This window comes from Hemiscyllium ocellatum, chromosome 30, assembly GCF_020745735.1.
Source record: "Hemiscyllium ocellatum isolate sHemOce1 chromosome 30, sHemOce1.pat.X.cur, whole genome shotgun sequence".
NCBI lineage: Eukaryota > Metazoa > Chordata > Chondrichthyes > Orectolobiformes > Hemiscylliidae > Hemiscyllium > Hemiscyllium ocellatum.
The window spans coordinates 44,024,029-44,045,017 of NC_083430.1; the positions used below are offsets into that span (position 1 = coordinate 44,024,029).

Here is a 20,989-nt window from a genome sequence, read left to right on the forward strand (position 1 = left end):
GCCCTTTACACCATGCCTGACTGGTACATACCTATCGAGGACACGCAGTAGCTGCTCCTTGAACACTCCCCACATCTCATTAGTGTTCTTCTCTTGAAGCCTGTTTTTCCAATCCACACATCCTAAGTCATGCCTCACTGCATCATAATTTCCCTGCCCCCAGCTATAGCTCTTGCCCTGCGGCACACGATTATCCCTCTCCATCACTAAAGTAAAAGTCACCGAGTTGTGGTCACTGTCCCCGAAGTGCTCACCTACCTCCAAGTCCAACACCTGGCCTGGTTCATTACCTAGAACCAAATCCAATATAGCCTCCCCTCTTGTTGGCCTGTCGACATATTGTGTCAGGAAACCCTCCTGCACACATTGTACAAACACCGACCCATCTAATGAACTCGAGCTATAGCTCTCCTAGTCAATATCTGGGAAGTTAAAGTCCCCCATAACAACCACCCTGCTACCTTCACTCTTTTCCTGAATCATCCTCGCAATATTATCCTCTACTTCTCTAGGACTATTAGGAGGCCTGTAGAAAACACCTAACAGGGTGACCTCACCTTTCCTATTTCTAACCTCAGCCCAAACTACCTCAGATGGCAAGTCCTCTTCCATCGTCCATTCCACTGCTGTGATACTGTCTTTGACAAGTAATGCCACGCCTCCCCCTTTTTTACCCCCATGTCTGATCCTACTAAAACATTTGAACCCTGGAACGTGCAACAGCCATTCTTGTCCCTGTTCTACCCACGTCTCTGTAATGGCCACAACATCGAAGTCCCAGGTACCAACCCACGCTGCAAGTTCACCTACCTTATTCCTTATACTTCTGGCATTGAAGTATACACACTTCAATCCACCTTTCTGGTTACAGGCACCCTCCTTAGAGATCGCTGCATTATTCCTAACCTCCCTACACTCAAGGTCCTGTACCCTAAAGCTACAGTCCTGGTTCCCATGCCCCCGCGGAGTTAGTTTAAACCCTCCCAAAGAGCACTAGCAAACCTCCTGATATATCTGGTTGGCATGGACAGGTTGAACTGAAGGGTCTGTTTCTGTGCTGTACATCTTTATGACTATGTTCTACAACAAAACAGCCCATTAACTAAACATTGACATAATTGCCATTAGTGTTAGATGACTATCACTGGCCTTTGGACCACAATCAACAAAGAGTGAAAAATCTTCAAAAACAAAGGTTTTTGATTTTGTGATTCCATTGTGGTACACAATTAGTTCATAAAACTTTGGTTACTATGTTGCTTGAAACATACCTTAAAATCAGGATTAAAGGTGTATAGAAAGGTTTCTCCTGTCCCGTTGAAATGGTCACATGGCCTTGGTGGGTGAGAAGTTAAAGCACCAAATACCTGTAATTGACACCCAGTGAATAAGGAGTTTTTGCTAAACCTTTGAGAAGTTTTACATAAGATAATTCAATATGAATGACTCCTCCATACCTGACCACACGTATCCTTTAAAACCAGTAACACTGGTGAATCAGCATTGGCCACTTTGCGGTACAGGGTTTTCAGACTAAAGCCATGCAGATATGTACTGTATGCTAGTCGCCATGGATGCCCCACTGTTCTAAGTGGCAAATATTTTGAAATCTAAAGAGTTAATACAGTAGAACAATTCAGATAAATACATAGTAAATCCAATCAGAAAAGTTAGCTGTCATTTGTATAGTAATTAATTCTTAATTTTTTTAGAATTAGCCAACTATAATACTCAGCTGGATCAAGTGTGGTTTGTAGATTTTTCTACTGGGGAAGAGAGTTATCAATTGTGTCCAACAACCTCCTTATTACACATTCTCGGAACCAAGCAAAAAAAAAAATGTAGGTTTAGCTCGATAATCTAGATAGAATCTGAGAAATTTAATTTTTAGTTTGGTCTCAAGTTATGCAGGATCCAAGTAACAAAAACAAGTAGCATCAGGATACGAAATCAGCCGGGGACCTCCACTCTGATACCTTTCAAGGATGTGGGACAAGCAAAGTGAGGACCAGCATGCATCCTTTTACTATATCATGTTGATGATAGCAATTGGCTGGAAGGAATGTGGTTCAAGAGATATTGCTGATAAATTGTTGCCAGTTCGGTTTCAGAAAAATTGTAGCAAGAACCAATATACAGGAGAAAGAAGAGCATGAACATTGAAGTCCAGAAGAGATCAGAAAAGACTTGCATAAAAATGATTTTAAAGGAATAGTCTCACCATCTCAATATGAAAAGGTTCCAGTAAGTTGCTCTTCCCCTGAAGAATAGGTGCCATATTCCCAAATTCTGAATCAAAGATGTCTTTGCAGTGTTTCACTGGGTCATCCTCCACTGATATGATCTGGAAGTTATATTACCAGGTGAAGAAAGTCAGTTCTAGATCACAATTGAACTTTTACTTCTTTGCTGATGAATCCATATTTGATAACTTTGTTTTAAAATAAAAAAAACATTAAATCCCAACAGCAGATTCCCAGACAACTGCTGGCCACCCATTTAAAACTAGAGTAGGCAAAGATTTGTCCTGAGACATCAACCAGCAAGGGCATCACTACTTGTATCACAACAAGGACTTTCTGGAATTACCTTTCCATAGCATTGTAGGGAATGCTTCTACTGTAAATCATTGAATTAAATGACTCACTTGTGAACCTGTCAGGCTAGGGTGTACATCTGGTTTTGGACCAAGGCTTATCTCAACTTTTTTTGGGAGGAAGTGATGCAGGGAGAAAAAACAAAAAGATGGACAGACAGAAGGAAGAGTCACAGTGGTGTGGTGGTAAAGCCACTGGACTATTAATCCAGAAGCCTAACACTGGGGGCATGGGTTCAAATCCTACCACAACCACTGAGAATTTGAACCAAAATTTAAAAGTGCTACAACTCAAAACTCACTAATGGTGATCACAAAACTCATTGTAGCAAAGAGTCATCTGGTCCCCTCAAAATATACCAGATCTACCATGTTTGACCTGTATGTTACTCCAGACTCTCAGCCATGTGATTAACTCTTAATTGGCCCCTAAAATTGTACAGTAATCATCTGCTTCAAGAGCTATTAAGGCTAGGCAACAAATGCTTGACTTGACAGTGTTGCCCACATCCCATGATGGAATATTCCAGATGTAGATCTCAAAAGAGAATTGGTGAATGATACGCCCAAAACATTAACCAACCTGCTTTTAAATGTTTACTTACTATCTACTTACCTTGAAAGAACCAAGTCTGTACAACTAAACTATGGAGTTCAACAAAGGTTAGGCTTATTGACAATTAGTTTGCTTTATCTTTAGGGGAAAAAAAAATCTTACTGCCACAAAAACTGCATAAACAATCCAGTACAAACATTTAAATTGCTGGTTTATATTTATTCTCAGAACCACCATTTGAAGAGAAACAGAACAATGTAGCTGTGATTTTTCATCCAATTTAATGCTGCATTTCTCTAGGCAACAGAATTCAAATCATTAAACAATGAGATTGAAAAGGAAACCAGCTGTACATAGTGTTCTAGAAATAAGGAATAAAATTTAACTAGTTACCTATGTAGTTCTGTTTTAAATGCAAAGCAATCAGCATTTCTTTACCTTCATAAAAAATTCTAGCCACCATTTGTATGTCAAGGAGGCAAGCTACAAATCTAGGTAAAAACAAGGACTGCAGATGCTGGAAACCAGAGTCTAGATTAGAGTGGTGCTGGAAAAGCACAGGTCAGGCAGCATCCAAGAAGCAGGGGAAAAAAAAAATCAACGTTTTGGGCAAAAGCCTTTCATCAGGAATAGAGGCAGGGTGCCTGCAGAGTGGAGAGAGAAATGAGACAGAGTACTCTATGCTACTTTCTCCCCACCCCCTCTCATTTCTCTCTCCACTCTGCAGGCACCCTGCCTCTATTCCTGATGAAAGGCTTTTGCCCAAACTGTCGATTTTCCTGCTTCTCGGATGCTGCCTGATTTGCTGTGCTTTTCCAGCACCACTCTAATCCAGAAGCTGCAAATCTAGTTTTAAAAATCAGTAACAAATGTGTGTCTCGGTTTCTTTCTCTTTCCCTAGTAGACCAGAGGTGCTAGATTGGGATAGGAGTGGAAAATAAGCAGGTCATCAGTTCTCTACACTTCAAACTACCTATTAATTACGTACTCATACACAAAATGTCAGCTATTCATCCTCAAACATTGTTTAGATCCATCTTTACACTTGTAGTCACTCAAATGTTTCCAAGGAAATCGCGTTTAGTGAAGAGGAGACAGGCAGGTGGCTGGAAGAACATATCAGGAGTTGCAGAAATCAACGTTCCAGGTGTAACCCTTCTTCAGGGCTTCAGTCGAAACACGGACTTCTCCATCTCCTGACGCTGCCAGGCTCTGCTCTGTCCTTCAAGCCTCCTGCCTGTCTGTGTTTGATTCCAGCCTCTGCAGTTTTGTCTCTAACCTAGTAATGAAAAGCAACAGGAATCCTGCTCAACTTCCATAGTTTACATAATGACTGGCCTCCATGAGTGTAATCAGTTCCACCCATTGGGGCAGGATGAGAGAGAGAGAGAGAGAGAGAGAGAGAGAGAGAGAGAGAGAGAGAGAGAGAGAGAGAGAGAGAGAGAGAGAGAGAGAGAGAGAGAGAGAGAGAGTGAAAGCTGGTGGGTGACAAGAATGGTATAAATGGGGCAAATACCTGTTTTGCTGCAACCTAATAAAATGCGTTTCCTAGGAATGTAGGTTACATTTTCATCACTTAATCATTAGTACTCTTCACATGACAGCATAATTTCTTTGCTTTATTCTTTCATAGGACATGCCCAAATCGTCTTTGAACTGAACATCTTGCTTGACCATTTCAGGAGGATATTTTAGCACAAATCCATGTTGCTTATCCTCTACTCAGACAGAATAAAAAAGGAAGAAAGTTTCCTGCTCATATCAGGAACAAAAAAAAGTTAGGTTAAAACAAAAATTCTGTAGTTTCATGGTCACCACTGAAGACTATAATCTTCCAGGATTTATTAACTGAATCTAAAATTTAAATCAATACCATTGAAGGGTTTAAACCCATGCTCCCCCAAAGCTTTCGCCCGAGCCTCTGGATTACTAGTCTACTATGCCACCATCTCTCCTGCATACTTAGCATATCAGCTCCTTTAAGGACGTCAGCGTCCAGGGTTTTGTCTTGCTATCTGATCTCCATTAATCACCTCAGGTAGTTTAGGCAAACAAACATTCAGTTTTCTATTCAGATAAGCATGTACTCTGCTCATGCTTGTAAAGCTAACTGAAGTTTGAGTCAGGTATAATAAAGAACAATTGCCTGCCCAGAACCCAGACCAAGAAAAAGGCTTGACTAGAGTCATACAACGTAGTGCAAATTCTTCTTCAAACAAAAATAGATAAGCCATCCGACATATCAGCAGAATTAAAATCTGGTTCCCAAGTGTGCAAGACACCTGCTTTTGGTATCAGTTCCCAAGTGTAAGTCTCAGTCATATGACCGAAAAGCTTCCAGGACTCAAAACCTATCTTGACCTGACCTGCAAGTTGCAGCAGCTTTATATTAGTCTATTTCAGCTGGGAGGCTTCTGCTTTACAAATAAGAAAAAATTGAGTCTGCTCAAGGTTAAAAATTTGTACCTCTAGGTGGGGGATAAAAGTGAGATGAGTGTCAATTTTCTCTGTTTCCTTTTTTCAAAGCAGCGTCTCAAAAACAAAAAAGTGAAACAAATGGTTTCACTCCTCCAATAGAGGAAGTTTAAATAACCTGCACCTTAAGCACTCATTATCCTTTGGAAGTCAGGCTGGGTAGAGGGAAGGAAGACATTAAGTTGACAATAGATGCCAGCAATCAGGATGGAATATAAGCAAAATGCAAAAGTTGACAAAATTTACTGACCGCATTGAAATAGAATTAGAGCAAATGAAAGCTGGAATTGAAAACTAGATTCAATTGTTGCCATTACTATCACAATGAGTCAAAAACCGATCTAACTTACAACGTCCTTGGAGTAGGAAATCAGACATCCTTACTTGGTCTGGCCTACAAGACTCCTGAACCAGCTCAATATGATTCACAAGCCTCAAAACAGTAATTAGGGATAAGCAACAAAACTGGTCTTTATAGGAGATGGTGGTCACTGGCAAAGAGAAAACGTTGACCATTTACACTGGACTTGTTTCTGGCAATGCACTATTGAGCATATGAATTGCAAACCAGAATAGTCAAAGAACAGCTTCCACACAACCCTCATTTGTGCACACATTCTCAAGTTAAAAGATTAACTCACCTCCCATTCATCAAAAGGTCCACCAAAAAGCTTCTCATTCAAGGGAAACGCACACTTCCCATCGAGGAAAACAAAGTCACGGAATTGCGTGTCACCCATTGATTCAGGCAAATAAATATCAGGTCGCCAATGTTTCAGGTATGTATGTAGTTCAGCCACTCTACATGACAAAACAGTAAATGAAAGTACACGTCCACATTTATATAGTACTTTTCATAGCCCAAAAATGTTTCACAGCCAAAGTAATACATTTTGAAGAGTACTCTTGCAAAGTAGGGAAATTTGGTAGATAGCGAGATAAAAACCGATTTACGGGAATCTAAGTGTTGGGTAAGATATAAAAATGTTAGCCAAAGCACTGGGAGACTTAAAAAGAGTAACATGGGATTGTTTGTTTATGTCCATGAGGAAGGGAAAATACTGTCAAGATCTCATTATAAAAAAACTCATCCAATCTCATGCTGAAGTGCTAAGGTCTCCAAAGCAAAACTAGAACCCAGCAAAGGGTTAAGAATTCAACAAATCAGATCACTTTAAAAAGTGAGTGCCCATCACAATCAGAAACCATCTCTCCTGATTTTGCCAGGATAATTTAGCTTAGATCTAAAAGCCCTGACAATCGTAAATTAAAATGGTGAGGATTCTCATTGTTTGCACAAATACAGCCTAATAACAGCTTTATCTGCACAAAGTTAGGCACTAATAGACTTTGGCATTACTTAAAAGAATTAAAATGCACATGCAATGCAAAGAATTGTTGAGAACTTACTACATCATCCTGATTTTTTAACAAAAAAGAATAAAAATCTGTCATCTGGCAAGGAATTTGACATATTCAAAAATTTTTTAAAAAGTCAAAGACTTAATCTTTTAATGTGCTCCTTAACTGTTTAGAAAGGAACAATTTCAAAATGCTGGCAAGGCCATTCTACCTACATTATAAAAATAGGCAATATCAGTCATTTGTTTATAAATTTAAAAAAAAGGACTTATTTTTCAAAAACATGATCAAAAGCAACTAAGTGGTATTCACTTGTTATTTTAGAAAAAAAAGCAATTGAATGTGTACTCAACAGGAGGATAGTGAAAAGGAAAGCTAAATAGATGGTCCTTTCTATTCTGCATCGGTGTGTAATACCAGGTCTTACAGAATGAGTGTTAGACAGAAGCTATTCATCTACACTATTCTGAATGATGTAAATTACTTCATGCAAGATTCTTATCTCCCATATTAAAATCAGAAATACTACCAAATAACAAGTCATTAGTGTGCTGGGTTCCAGTTCATTAGAATAGAAAACATTTCTGCCACTGCCGATACAAAAGAAAGGTTTGATTCAAATTAGCATCAACTAAATTTTTAAAAGTTACCAATATAAAGCCAACATACCGCCATTGTTGTACTACAAGTTAGGTAATTGTAAACAATTAATACAACTGATAATTCAGACCGCTGAGCTACTTAAACAAATGTTATTATGAGAAAGACTGATTATTTAATCAAATTTCAAAGATTAATTTGGAGAAGACCATAATTCTACAAACAAACAAAAAAGTCAGTAACACCAGTTCCACAACCATTACAATTCAGCTGTTTTTAATAACCCACTATATGTAATCACCCTCAATTCAATACACCCTTAAAACCTAAAACAGCATTAACAAAAGGCTAGCTTATCCACAGTAGAAAGATCCATACTCACTGATTGGATTCTTCATGTGCTAGTCTTTCCAGTCAGAAGACTGAACCAATCTACACAACAGATAGGGCTTTTAAAGTGGGCTGTAAACAGCTTGTCTTGACTAATTAGGAGCTTGCCTTAGTTAACATTGTGATGATGTAGATAATTACTTGCAATCTACATTCACAGGTCCCCAGTATCACATAACAGTGTTCAACAAAAGGAGTGGTCGGAAGCCTCATGTTAATTGCAAAAAAGTTACAACTTATATTTTAAGCAACTTTTGAATGTTTTATGTTTATAACTATATGTCATCCCTCTATGACAATGGTGTAATCTCTTGGCTCTCTTCCAGCATAGTAAACAGCTTCACTGACTCTGTCAACAATGAAGTACTAGAACCTCAGCCAGCAAAAAAAGTATGTACATTTAGGTTTGTGTAGCTTGAAACGATGCTTAGAACAAATGCCATGGGATATGCTTAAAAGAGTAATTTATTTTTCATTTGCCAAAAGAACTGTGAATACCTATTCTGTTTCTGCTACTAGAAACTGCCAAAAGAAGATAAATCAGACCGACCTCATGTGTTAGTCCCTTGACATGATTAGAGCTGAAAATGTGTTGCTGGAAAAGCGCAGGAGGTCAGGCAGCATCCAAGGAACAGGAGATTCTTCAGGGCTTATGCCTGAAACATCAAATCTCCTGTTCCTTAGATGCTGCCTGACCTGCTGCACTTTTCCAGCGACACGTTTTCAGCTCTGATCTGCAGCATCTGCGGACCTCACTTTCTCCTCGACATGATTACTGAGATTATGGTGAGTAGGAAATACCCACCCAAATAAACCAGCAGCAACCTCATCCTTCACACACAGCTAATTCAACTCCTTAAAACTGACTTTAAAAACTCATTACGTCCCAGGGTGATTTAATTTTCTGATTGAGTAACTAATATAATAGGTATCTCTCGCTGTGCTTTTGTTGATTTTACTTGATTAAGTGTGTCGTTGAATTGAGCATGATTGATGGTTCTTCAAAATTGAGTATGTTTCTCAGGCTAGCTGACTGAGGAGCCTAATGTTGGACTAGGCTTTGAAACCTAATTTAGGTTTCCTTGCAATGGGAGCAATTATTGCATAAAGAAGTGGAATCTGTGGCCCTGGGTTGGTTCCCTTCTTTCTCTGCCACTGTTACTACACCTCATGGTTGCTTGCATTTTGACAGATCAGGAGGTGCCATGCTGAGTGGTCAGCAGCTTTCTCCTCCCAGTCAGTGGTGTCAATACCTCTTGTGCTTCAAGTTGACCTTGAGCATATCTTTAAAACTTTTCCTTTGGCCGCCCCTTGAATGTTGACCAAACCAGAACTGGAGAGAGAACAATTTGAGGGAAGCAGTTTTAATGCATCCAAATGCAATGACATATCGACTGGAGTTGGTTCTTCAGGAGTAGGCCTTCCATTATGGCAGACACAGCCTCGTGGAGGATGTCCATATTGGTGCGGTGGTTCATCCATTCGATCCCCAAGATTCTACGTAGGCAATGCTGGCAGAAGCTCTCAAGCATATTAATATGACATTGGTAGACGCTCCAGGTTTTATTGCATTAGAGGGAAATGGTCAACACAACAGCCAATTAACAAGGCCAATTATTGACTTCCATAGAATCCCTGTTGTCAAAGACACTTTGTCACACCTTGAGGAAGGCAGCACTGGCACCGTTGATTTGACCTGGGTTTCTTCATAGATGATAGTCCCTTGGGAGAAGTGGCTGCCAAGATCTGGGAAGTACGATGAGGTTTGGATATCTGGTCGTCATAGATGAGTTGGACAAAAGGGTCTGTTTCCGTGGTGTACATCTCTATGATTCTATGCGCATATATCAGAGCCATCCCTTCTACTTAGCACAGGGGATTTCCAAATGGGTCAGGGGGGTTTGGTGCAGGACCTTCATTTTGGTGACTTTTAAGGACTGGCCAAGTATTATACATGAGGTATTGAAGAAGTTGAATGTCTTTTGTACGTCCTGCGCAGAATCTATCTTGCAAGAGTTATCTGCAAACTGAAGATCGTGGATGTCCATGATGGTGAGTTTTTTTCTTGCTCAGAAACAAGCAGTTTTGAACAGCCTCCTGTCCAGGTGATATTGGATGCTGACACCAGGTGGTAGATCATCTTTTATTTGGTGAATGATGACCCTTGGATAGATGAAAAAAAGAGGAGCCATAACACAACCTTGTTTGACCCTGGTATGGATGTAAAAGCTGAAAATGTGTTGCTGGAAAAGCGCAGCAGGTCAGGCAGCATCCAAGGAACAGGAAATTTGACGTTTTGGGCATAAGCCCTTCTTCAGGAATGGATTCCTGAAGAAGGGCTTATGCCCGAAACATCGAATTTCCTGTTCCTTGGATGCTGCCTGACCTGCTGCGCCTTTCCAGCAACACATTTTCAGCTCTGATCTCTAGCATCTGCAGACCTCACTTTCTCCTGGATGTAAAAGCTGTCAGTTTCAGATTCGCCTCAGGATTGCAGCAGCCATAGAGTCAGAGATGTACAACATGGAAACAGACTCTTTGGTCCAACTCGTCCCTGCCTACCAGATGTCCCACCTGCCAGCACCCAGCCCATATCCCTCCAAATCTTTCCTATTCATATACCCATCCAGATGCCTTTTAAATGTTGCAATTGTACCAGCCTCCACCACCTCCTCTGGTAGCTTATTCCATACACAAACCAGCCTCTGTGTGGAAAACATTGCCCCTTAGGTCTCTTTTATATCTTTACCCTCTCACCCAAAACCTATGCTCTCGAGTTCTGGACTCCCCGAGCTCAGGGAAAAAGACTTTGTTTATTTATCCTGTCCATACCCCTCATGATTTTATAAATCTCTATAAGGTCGCCCCTCAGCCTTCAGCGCTCCAGGGAAAGCAGCCCCAGCCTGTTCAGCCTCTCCCTATAACTCAAATCCTCCAACCCTAGCAACATCCTTGTAAATCTTTTCTGAACCCTTTCAAGTTTCACAACATCTTTCCGATAGGGAGGAGACCAGAATTGCTCGCAATATTCCAATAGTGGCCTAACCAATGTCCTGTACAGCTGCAACATGACATCCCAACTCCTGTACTCAAAACTCTGACCAATAAAGGAAAGCATATCAAATGGTGCCTTCACTATCCTATCTACCTGAGACTCCACTTTCAAGGAGCTATGAACCTGCACTCCAAGGTCTCTTTGTTCACTAACACTCCCTAGGACCTTACCATTAAGTGTAGAGGTCCTGTTAAGATTTGCTTTCCCAAAGTGCAGCGCCTCACATTTATCTAAATTAAACTCCCACTTCTCAGCCCATTGGCCCATCTGATCATGATCCCGTTGTAATCTGAGGTAATCTTCTTTGCTGTACACTACACCTCCAATTTTGGTGTCATCTGCAAATTTACTAACTATACCTCTTATGCTCACATCCAAATCATTGATATAAATGACGAAACGTAGTGGACCCAGCACTGATCCTTGTGGCACTCCACTGGTCACAGGCCTCCAGTCTGAAAAACAAACCTCCACCACCACCCTCTGTCTTCTCCCTTTGAGCCAGTTCTGTATCCAAATGGCTAGTTGTCCCTGTATTCCATGAGATTTAACCTTGCTAATCAGTCTCCCATGGGGAACCTTGTCAAATGCCTTATTGAACTCCATATAGATCACATCTACCTCTCTGCCCTCATCAATCCTCTTTGTTACTTCTTCAAAAAATTTGATCAAGTTTGTGAGACATGATTTCTCAAGCACAAAGCCATGCTGACTATCCTTAATCAGTCCTTGCCTTTCCAAATACATGTACATCCTGTCCCTCAGGATTCCCTCCAACAACTTGCCCACCACTGAGGTCAGGCTAACCGGTCTATGGTTCCCTGGCTTGTCCTTACCTCCTTTCTTAAACAGTGGCACCACGTTAGTCAACCTCCAGTCTTCCGGCACCTCACCTGTGACTATCGATGATACAAATATCTCAGTAAGAGGCCCAGCAATCACTCCCCTAGCTTCCCACAGAGTTCTAGGGTACACCTGATCAGGTCCTGGGGATTTATCCACTTATATGCGTTTCAAGACATTCAGCACTTCCTCCTCAGTAATATGGACATTTTTCAAGATGTCACCATCTATTTCCCTACATTCGATATCTCCCATGTCCTTTTGCACAGTAAATACTGATGCAAAATACTCATTTACTTCTCCCCATCTCTTGCGTTCCACACAAAGGTCATCTTGCTGACCTCTCCCTAGTTACCCTTTTGTCCTTAAGGTATTTGTAAAAACTCTTTGGATTCTCCTTAACTCTATTTGCCAAGGCTATCTCATGTCCCTTTTTTGCCCTCCTGATTTCTCTCAAGTGTACACCTACTGCCTTTATGCTCTTCTAAGGATGCACTTGATCTATATTGTCTGTACCTGACATATGCTTCCTTCTTTTTTTAACCAAACCCTCAATTTCTTTAGTTATCCAGCATTCCCGATACCTATTTCCTTTCACCCTGACAGGAATATACTGTCTCTGGACTCTCATTATCTCTTTTCTGAAGACTTCCCATTTTCCAGCCATCCTGCAAACATCTGCCCCCAATCAGCTTTTGAAAGTTCTTGCCTAATACCATTATAATTGGCCTTTCTCCAATTTAGAACTTCAACTGTTAGATCTGGTCTATCCTTTTCCATCACTATTTTAAAACTAATAGAAGTATGGTTGCTGGCCCCAAAGTGTTCCCCCACTGACACCTCAGTCACCTGCTTGCCTTATTTCCCAAGAGTAGGTCAAGTTTTGCACCTTCTCTAGTAGGTACATCCACATACTGAATCAGAAAATTTTCTTGTACACATTTAACAAATTCCTCTCCATATAAACCCTTAACACTATGGCAGTCCCAGCCCATGTTTGGAAAGTTAAAATCTCCTACCATAACCACCCTATTATTCATACAGATAATTGAAATCTCCTTACAAATTTGTTTATCAATTTCCCTCTGACTATTAGGGGATCTATAATACAATCCCAATAAGGTGATCATCCCTTTCTTATTTCTCAGTTCCAACCAAATAACATCCCTTGATGTATTTCTGGGAATATCCTCCCTCAGCACAGCTGTAATGCTATCCCTTATCAAAAACGCCACTCCCCCTCCTCTCTTGCCTCCCTTTCTGTCTTTCCTGTAGCATTTGTATCCTGGAACATTAAGTTGCTAGTCCTGTCCATCCCTGAGCCATGTTTCTGTAATTGCTATGATATGCCAGTCCCATGTTCCTAACCATGCTCTGAGTTCTTCTGCCTTCCCTTTTAGGCCTCTTGCATTGAAAGAAATGCAGGTTAATTTATTAGTCCGACCTTGTTCTCTGCTTTGACCCTGTCTGCCCTGACTGTTTGACTTGCCTTTGTTTTCAACTGTAGTCATAAAGATATACAGCATGGAAACAGACCATTCGGTCCAACTCGTCCATTGTGACCAGATATCCTAAATTACTTTAGTCCCATTTGCCAGCATTTGGCCCATATCCCTCTAAACCCTTTCCATTCATATACCCATCCAGATGCCTTGTAATCGTAATTATACCAACCTTCACCACGTCCTCTGGCAGCTCGTTCCATACACGCATCACCATCTGCGTGAAAATGTTGCCCCTTATGCACCTTTTAAATCATTCCCCTCTCACCTTAAGCCTATGCCTTCTAGTTTTGGATCTCCCCTACACTGAGGAAAAGACCTTATCTATTCACCCTATCCATGCCCCTCATGATTTTATAAACTTCTTTAAGGTCACCCCTCAGCCTCCGACACTTCAGGGAAAACAGCCCCAGCTTATTCATCCCCTCCCTATAGCTCAAACCTTCCAACCCTTGCAACATCCTTGTAAATCTTTTCTGAAAACTCTCAGGTTTCACAAAACCTTTCATGTAGCAGGGAGACCAGAACTGAATGCAGCATTCCATAAGTGGCCTAACTAGTGTCCTATACAGCTGCAACATAACCTCCTAACTTCTAGACTCAATGCGGGCTGACCAATAAAGGCAAGTGTACCAAACACCTTCTTCACTATCCTGTCTAACTGCGACTCTGCTTTCAAGGAACTATGAACTTGCATCCCAAGGCTTCTTTGTTTCGCAACATTCCCCAGCACCTTACCATGAATAGTATAAATCCTGTCCAGATTTGCCCTACCCAAATACAGCAGGAGTGTATGAATGATGACAAACTTCAAAGGGCAGTCAAAACTCTAGAGGACAATCCAGTGATTATCCATTCATGAGGGTGGTTTCAGATATTTTCTCATCAACCTGTTCACTGATGTTATGACACACTTATCAAACTGGTGGGACTTTGACCTGGGCCTCCTTTCCCAGAGGTAAGGACATCACCACTAGGCCACAAGAATTTGCATGCATGGTTATATATGAGGTGGATCCTTGTATGCTGCTGAGTTGCATGGATTGTAGAAATGATGTTACTGATCTTTTCAAGTTTATAAGGTTCTTTTTCCAAACTAAATCAATTGTTTCTGCTCTACCCAGTTCACCACCCACTTCCCTTCCCTTTCCCTCTCAATATCAGTGACAACTTAGGTTTAATCAGGTCAGCACATGGCTTAAAGCAGGCACTGCAGTGAATTTATCTGGCAGAAAAAGCAAGACACCTTTCTAAATGGGATCACTTTCAACACAAGCTCTCGAGGAGACCTTAATGTTTCGACATACTCTTTCTGCCAGCACAAAGTAATCAAAATGAACAGTGGTTTCAAATATTTCTATAAACTTGAATAAACCCCCTGTTCTGGTTCAAATGCCCAGCTTTCATTCACCGCAAACAAGGTAATATTACAACACCTAGACAATGATGATTACGATCTGAAATGAGAAACAGGCTCAATATCATCTACAGCTCAAGGAGCAGTGTTTTCAACTGAATAGGCCAGCAGATTCCATTCAGGATAAGCAACACACACACACACACACACACACACACACACACACACACACACACACACACACACACCCCTGTGTGGAGGCCACGATAACATTACTATCTATGCAGTCAGTTCTCTTAAAAACAAATTAGTCCAAGCAGGAACTTAACATGACTAACATTGCTGAGTTATCCTGTTTGCAACTAAACAGGATCTTGAGTTTGTTCACATCACATATTTCAAAATAATTCCAGTTTATCAGTGATTCTTGTATAATACGGGACATCAAGTATTTGGGATACAGGGTGTTGATGACACTGCACATCATCAGGGTAGTGAGGAACATAAGAACGAGGAGCAGGAGTTGGCCGTCTGGCCCTTTGAGCCTGCTCTGCCATTCAATAAGATCATTTTCGTGGCCTCGGCTCCACTTACACACCCTCTCACAATAACCATTGATTCCTTCATTGTTCAAAAAAATGATCTATTTTAGCTTTAAAAACATTTATACTTAAGTATTGTCAACTACTTCACTGGGCAGGGAATTCCATAGATTCACAACCCTCTGGGTGAAGAAGTTCCTTCTCAATTCGGTCCTAAATCTTCTGCTCCTTAATTCTGAGGGCTATGTCCTTGTGTCCTAGTTTCACCCACCAGTGGAAACATCCTCTCTATTTCTATCTCATCTATTTGCTTCACAATTTTATACATTTCTATAAGATCCCTTCTCATTTTTCTAAACTCCACTGAATATAATCCCAGTCTACTCTGTCTCTCCTCATAAGCCAACTCCCTCAACTCTGGAATCAAACTAGTAAACCTCCTCTGCACACCCTCCAGTGTCAGTATATCCTTCCTCAAGTAGGGAGACCAAAACTGCATGCAGTACTACAGGTGTGGCCTCACCAGCACCCTTTATAGCTGCAACATAACCTCCCTGCTTTTAAACTCAATCCCTTTAGCAATGAAGGACAAAATTCCATTTCCCTTCCTAATTACCTGCTGTACCTGCAGACCAACCTTCTGCGACTCATGCACAAGGTCCCCCTGCACAGTAGCATGCTGCAACTTTTTACCATTCAAGTAACAGGCCTTTTTACTGTTACTCCTAACAAAATGGATGACATCACATTTAGTAACATTGTATTCCATCTATCAGACCTTTGCTCACTCACTTAAAATATCTATGTTCCTCTGCAAAGTTTCAGTGCTCCACACACTTTGCTGCGCCACTCATCTTAATGTCATCTGCAAATTTTGACACACTACATGTGTCCCTAATCCCAAATCATCTATGTAAATTGTGAATAATTGCAATCCCAACACTGATCCCAAAGGCACACCACTAGTCTCTGATTGCTAACCAGAATAAGACTCATTTATCTTCACTTTTTGCTTCCTGTTAGTTAACCAATCCTCTACCCATGCTAATACTTTACCCATAACGCCATGCATTTTTATCATATACAGAGGCATCTTGTGTGGCACCTTGTTGAAGACTTTTGGAACTGTAGGTACACCACATCTACTGGGTCCCCATTATCCAACGTGCTGGTAATGTCTTCATAGAATTCCAAAAGATTTGTTAAACATGACTTGCCCTTCATGAACCCATGCTGCATCTAGTCAATGGGATAATTTCTGTCTGGATGCCTTACTATTTCTTCCTTGATAAAAGACTCAAGCAACTTCCCCACTACCAAAGTTAACTTAACATTTTCTATAATTCCCCATCTTTTGTCTACTGCCCTTTTTAAACAGTGGTGTCACATTTGCTGTTTTCCAATCTGCTGGAACTGCCCCAGAATCCAGCGAATTTTAGAAAATTACTTCAAGTGCATTTGCTATTTCTCCTGCCATCTCTTTTAGTACCCTGGGATGTATTCCATCAGGGCCAGGAGATTTGTCTATCCTTGGCTTCATTAACTTGCCCAACACTACCTCTTCCATGATCATGACTGTTTCCAGGTTTTCAACTACCTTTGTCTCTTTGACAATTACTGGCGCGTTATTTGTGTTCTCCACTGTGAAGACCGACACCAAATACCTATTCAGTGCCTCAGCCATTTCCTCATGTCCCACGACTAAATGCCCCTCTCATCCTCTAAAGGACCAATGTTTATTTTAATCATTCTTTAGTTTTATATATTATAGAAACTTCTGCTATGTTGCAGATGGACAAGACATTCGTTAGGCCACTGCTGGAATATTGCGTGCAATTCTGGTCTCCTTCCTATTGGAAAGATGTTGTGAAACTTAAAAGGGTTCAGAAAAGATTTACAAGGATGTTGCCAGGGTTGGAGGATTTGAGCTACTGGGAGAGGCTGAACTGGCTGGGGCTGTTTTCCCTGGAGCGCGGAGGCTGAGGGGTGACCTTATAGAAATTTACAAAATTATGAGGGCATGGATAGGGTAAATATGCAAAGTCTTTTCCATTGGGTTGGGGAGTCCAGAACTAGAAGGCGTAGATTTCGGGTGAGAGGGAAAGATATAAAAGAGACCTACGGGGTAACTTTTTCACACAGAGAGTGGTATGTGTATAGAATGAGCTGCCAGAGGAAGTGGTGGAGGCTGGTACAATTGCAATATTTAAGAGGCATTTGGATGGGTATATGAATAGGAAGGGTTTGGAGAGATATGGGCCGGGTTCTGGCAGGTGGGACAAGATGGGGTTAAGATATCTGGTCGGCATGGATGGGTTGGACCGAAGGGTCTGTTTCCATGCTGTACATCGCTATGACTCTATCTGTCTTTAAAGTCTATTTTAGATTTTTTCTCATGTTCTCTTTTGACTTTTCTTTATTGCTATTTTCTGTGGCTTTCTGTTGACCTTTAAAGCTTTCCCAATCTTCTAGTTTCCTGCTGATCTTGTCCACTTTGTATGCCTTCGCTTTCAATTTGATAGCCTCCCACGGCAGATTACCTCTTTTCTTATAGTCCTTCCTGGTATACTTTTGCTGAGCATGTTGAAAAATTGCTTTGAAGATTCTCACTGCTCGTCAACTGTCACACCATAAAGTCTTTGCTTCCAGTCTACTTTAGCCAACTCCTCCCTCATCCTACTGTTGTCTCTCTTGTTTAAGCACAGGAAACTTTGACCTTGACTGTAATCAAAAAACACAAACATTTGGTGTGAAAAATGAAATGACATGTATCCCTCTGTTAAATTTCCATAAATAATGTTCAAATTGACAAGACAAATGTACATTAATGACCGGGTACTAGTGGAATCATAAGCCCGAATCTTGGGGTTGCGAGCTCTGAGTCTGCAGTAGCTACCATGAAGGGACCGAGCACTAACATGTGTGAGGCTCCTCTATATCCTCATTTGTTTCATGCTAGGTGTAGTCTAACTGGCCAACCTTTGAAGCTTAATTCTTGTTCTGGGAAAAAAAACAAAGTTAAGGGAGATGCTTTGTTTTAAATATTCAAAAACCTTATACTCTAAACAAAATTCAGCAGGAACATTGCTGGCTCCCAATCTATAAGTTGGCTGAAATTTGTAATTTATAAATATTAAATACTTTTGTTTCAAATCCCTCCCTCTAATTTTTTTTTCTTTTCTACAGGTGAGGTAAAAGTTGCCCTAGTCCCAGAGAACTGCTCTTTCATTACAGAGAGGTGACTAGTAGTGATTTAACCTGAGGCTTGCCATACCTCAGGCAAGGGGAAAAGTCGAGAAGGTATGACCTTTGTGGCAAACTCAGCTGGTGTGGCAATTGAACCCACACTGTTGGTGTCACTCTGCATTGTAAACCACTCATCCAGCCAATTGAGCTAAGGTCAATTGGCTCGTTAGGGATTGGTTAGTTCAGTGGCTGGATGACTGGTTTGCGATGCAGAGTGATGCCAACAGCACAGGTTTGGTTCCCTCTTCAGCTGAGGTTGCCATGAAGGACCCAACTTCTCAACCATGCCCCTCGTCAGAGGCATGGTGACCCTCAGGTCGAACTCAGAGTCAGTCGTCTCTCTCTCTCCCTCTCTTTCTCTCTCTCAGATGAGATAGCAGCCCTGTGGTCCTCTGGGACTGTGGTGACTTTACAGTACAGGTGAATCTTTCTGCTGAAATATGGAAGTCGTCTCACATGAAAATATGTAAGTGTTATAACATTTGTTTTTACATAGGTACATTCTTGTGGAGAAGACAGGGGAAAATCAGAATGGCATAGTTTGCAAGAAGGAATAGAACTTAGACGTGTAGTGTAAATGAGGCCTACCTCAGTCTTTTTGTCCCTCTGTTTCTTAGAAAAAAAACTCAAAATACTTTTTTTTGTTATCCTGCTTGAACTTTTCATTCCTCGTTAGGTACATGTTTTGCGCATTCATATCTACAAAGTGAATTTTTTTTTACTATTAAAAGGTACAGTCTAATTACAAGTTGCTGTTTCCCTGGGATATCCAAATCCTGCACTGTGTGAACTGGCTTCACATGATGCAGCTTAAAATCTTAGATTGAAAAGTTTGGGTTGGTCACTGTGAGGGAGTTAAAGTACACATTTAAATCTCAGTGTATCATTGATATAACCTGAGTTAATGATTCAGCCTTTATTGATGTTAAGTCACAGAATTTACACTTGATTTATCTCAGTTACTCTTCCAAAGCAGTTCTCATGAGGTCACCTGCAATCATTTGAAATGAAAAAGATAAAGTGATGTTAATCTTCATTCTCAAAAATCTGAATTACAATAGAGATATATATCATTTCTGGTACAGGTATTTGCTGATTACCATTCTGAGGTTGCCTCCCACCCATTACTAGTGCACATCACCTACAAAATAAGTTTTCCTGATTTTGTTGTCTGGTAGAGACTGAAAGTTTACTCCACATTTATTTCCCCTGTTTTCTTGTGTTCACTCTTGCAGTCCTGCTGAGACAATAATCCATGGGACTGATGATCCCACTGTATACCTCACTGAATTGACCATTCTTCACCCATAAGCTAAGTCAGTCAAAACTCTCAAGGCTATTCAATCTTTGCTACATCACCTTCAGGTCCAATACTGGGTTCATCTGATCAGTGAATATATGCTTTTCCAGCAGAGGGTCATTGATAATGATTCGGCTTGTGAATATAGGAGCATAAGAAATAGGAGCAGGAATAGGCTACTCAGTCTTGTGACTCTGCTTCAGGTATCAATAAGATCAGGAGTGGATTTCTGTCATGAGGCCATCAACCCAGACTATTTCCATTTCTCTCGACTTTCTTTGTCAAAATTCTATCAACTTCTGTAATGGGCATGCTCAATGGCTGAGTCTCCACAGTTTTCTGGACAAAGAATTCCAAAACTTCACAATCCTTTGATGAAAAAAAGAACGTTCCCCACCTCTGTCCTAAACGACCAACCTATTATTCTGAGACTGTGACCCTGCCTTGTTCTAACTCATAACCATAGACAACATTCATCTAGCATCTACCCTGTCAAGACATGTAAGCCCTCAAAGCTGGTCCACCATCAATAAGGCACCAATTAGGAGCAATATTCCCTCTAAACTACGTAGTTGTATAGATGCTCAGAGATTCCATGTATCAGCATACTAGCCCTAACCCTAGTGCAATGATTTCTAGTTTTGGAAACTGCCATTCATGGATCTCAGAGGTCTGCACAGTGGTCAGAAAAAATGAGAAGGAATATAGGTCAGGGGTCTGATGGAATGTGGAATATGTTCCACTTGCCTGGATGCATATAGCTTCAACAACATGCAAGAAGTTGAACCAGGAAAAACAGTCTGCTTGAACAGCACTCCATCCATCACATTCAACATTCACTCATTTCATCATCAATGCACAATGGCAGCATTGTGTATACTGCAGCTTCTCATCCTTGAAAAACACTTTCCAAATCTGTGTCCTCTACCATGACGTGGGCGAACAGGCACCACCATTACCCGCTGGTTTCCTCTAAGACACACAGCAGTTTTCTGGGAAGGTAGAGGTGTTGGTGTGCATTCTTCACTATAGTGTTGACATGGATGGACTAGAACAGTTTGTTGGTAATATTTACTCTGAGGAACCTGAAGCTCTCAACCATCTGCCTCAGCACCATTTATACAGACAGGCGCGGGTCCTCCACTCCACTTCCTGAAGTTAAGGG

At 41.0% G+C, this 20,989-nt stretch overlaps 1 protein-coding gene across 5 annotated transcripts in view; it reads right to left on the reverse strand.

The window, feature by feature from the left end:
- si:ch211-15d5.11 (nuclear receptor coactivator 7) overlaps nucleotides 1-20,989 on the reverse strand; it is a 112,758-nt gene that overhangs the window by 9,184 nt on the left and 82,585 nt on the right. For all 5 annotated transcript variants that reach the window (XM_060847572.1, XM_060847573.1, XM_060847571.1 and 2 more), the window contains 4 exons: nucleotides 6,269-6,428; nucleotides 2,222-2,344; nucleotides 1,458-1,610; nucleotides 1,272-1,367 (listed from right to left, as the gene is read on the reverse strand). In XM_060847572.1, the coding sequence (XP_060703555.1) occupies nucleotides 1,272-1,367; nucleotides 1,458-1,610; nucleotides 2,222-2,344; nucleotides 6,269-6,428 (532 nt within the window). The remainder of the gene's footprint in view (nucleotides 1-1,271; nucleotides 1,368-1,457; nucleotides 1,611-2,221; nucleotides 2,345-6,268; nucleotides 6,429-20,989) is intronic.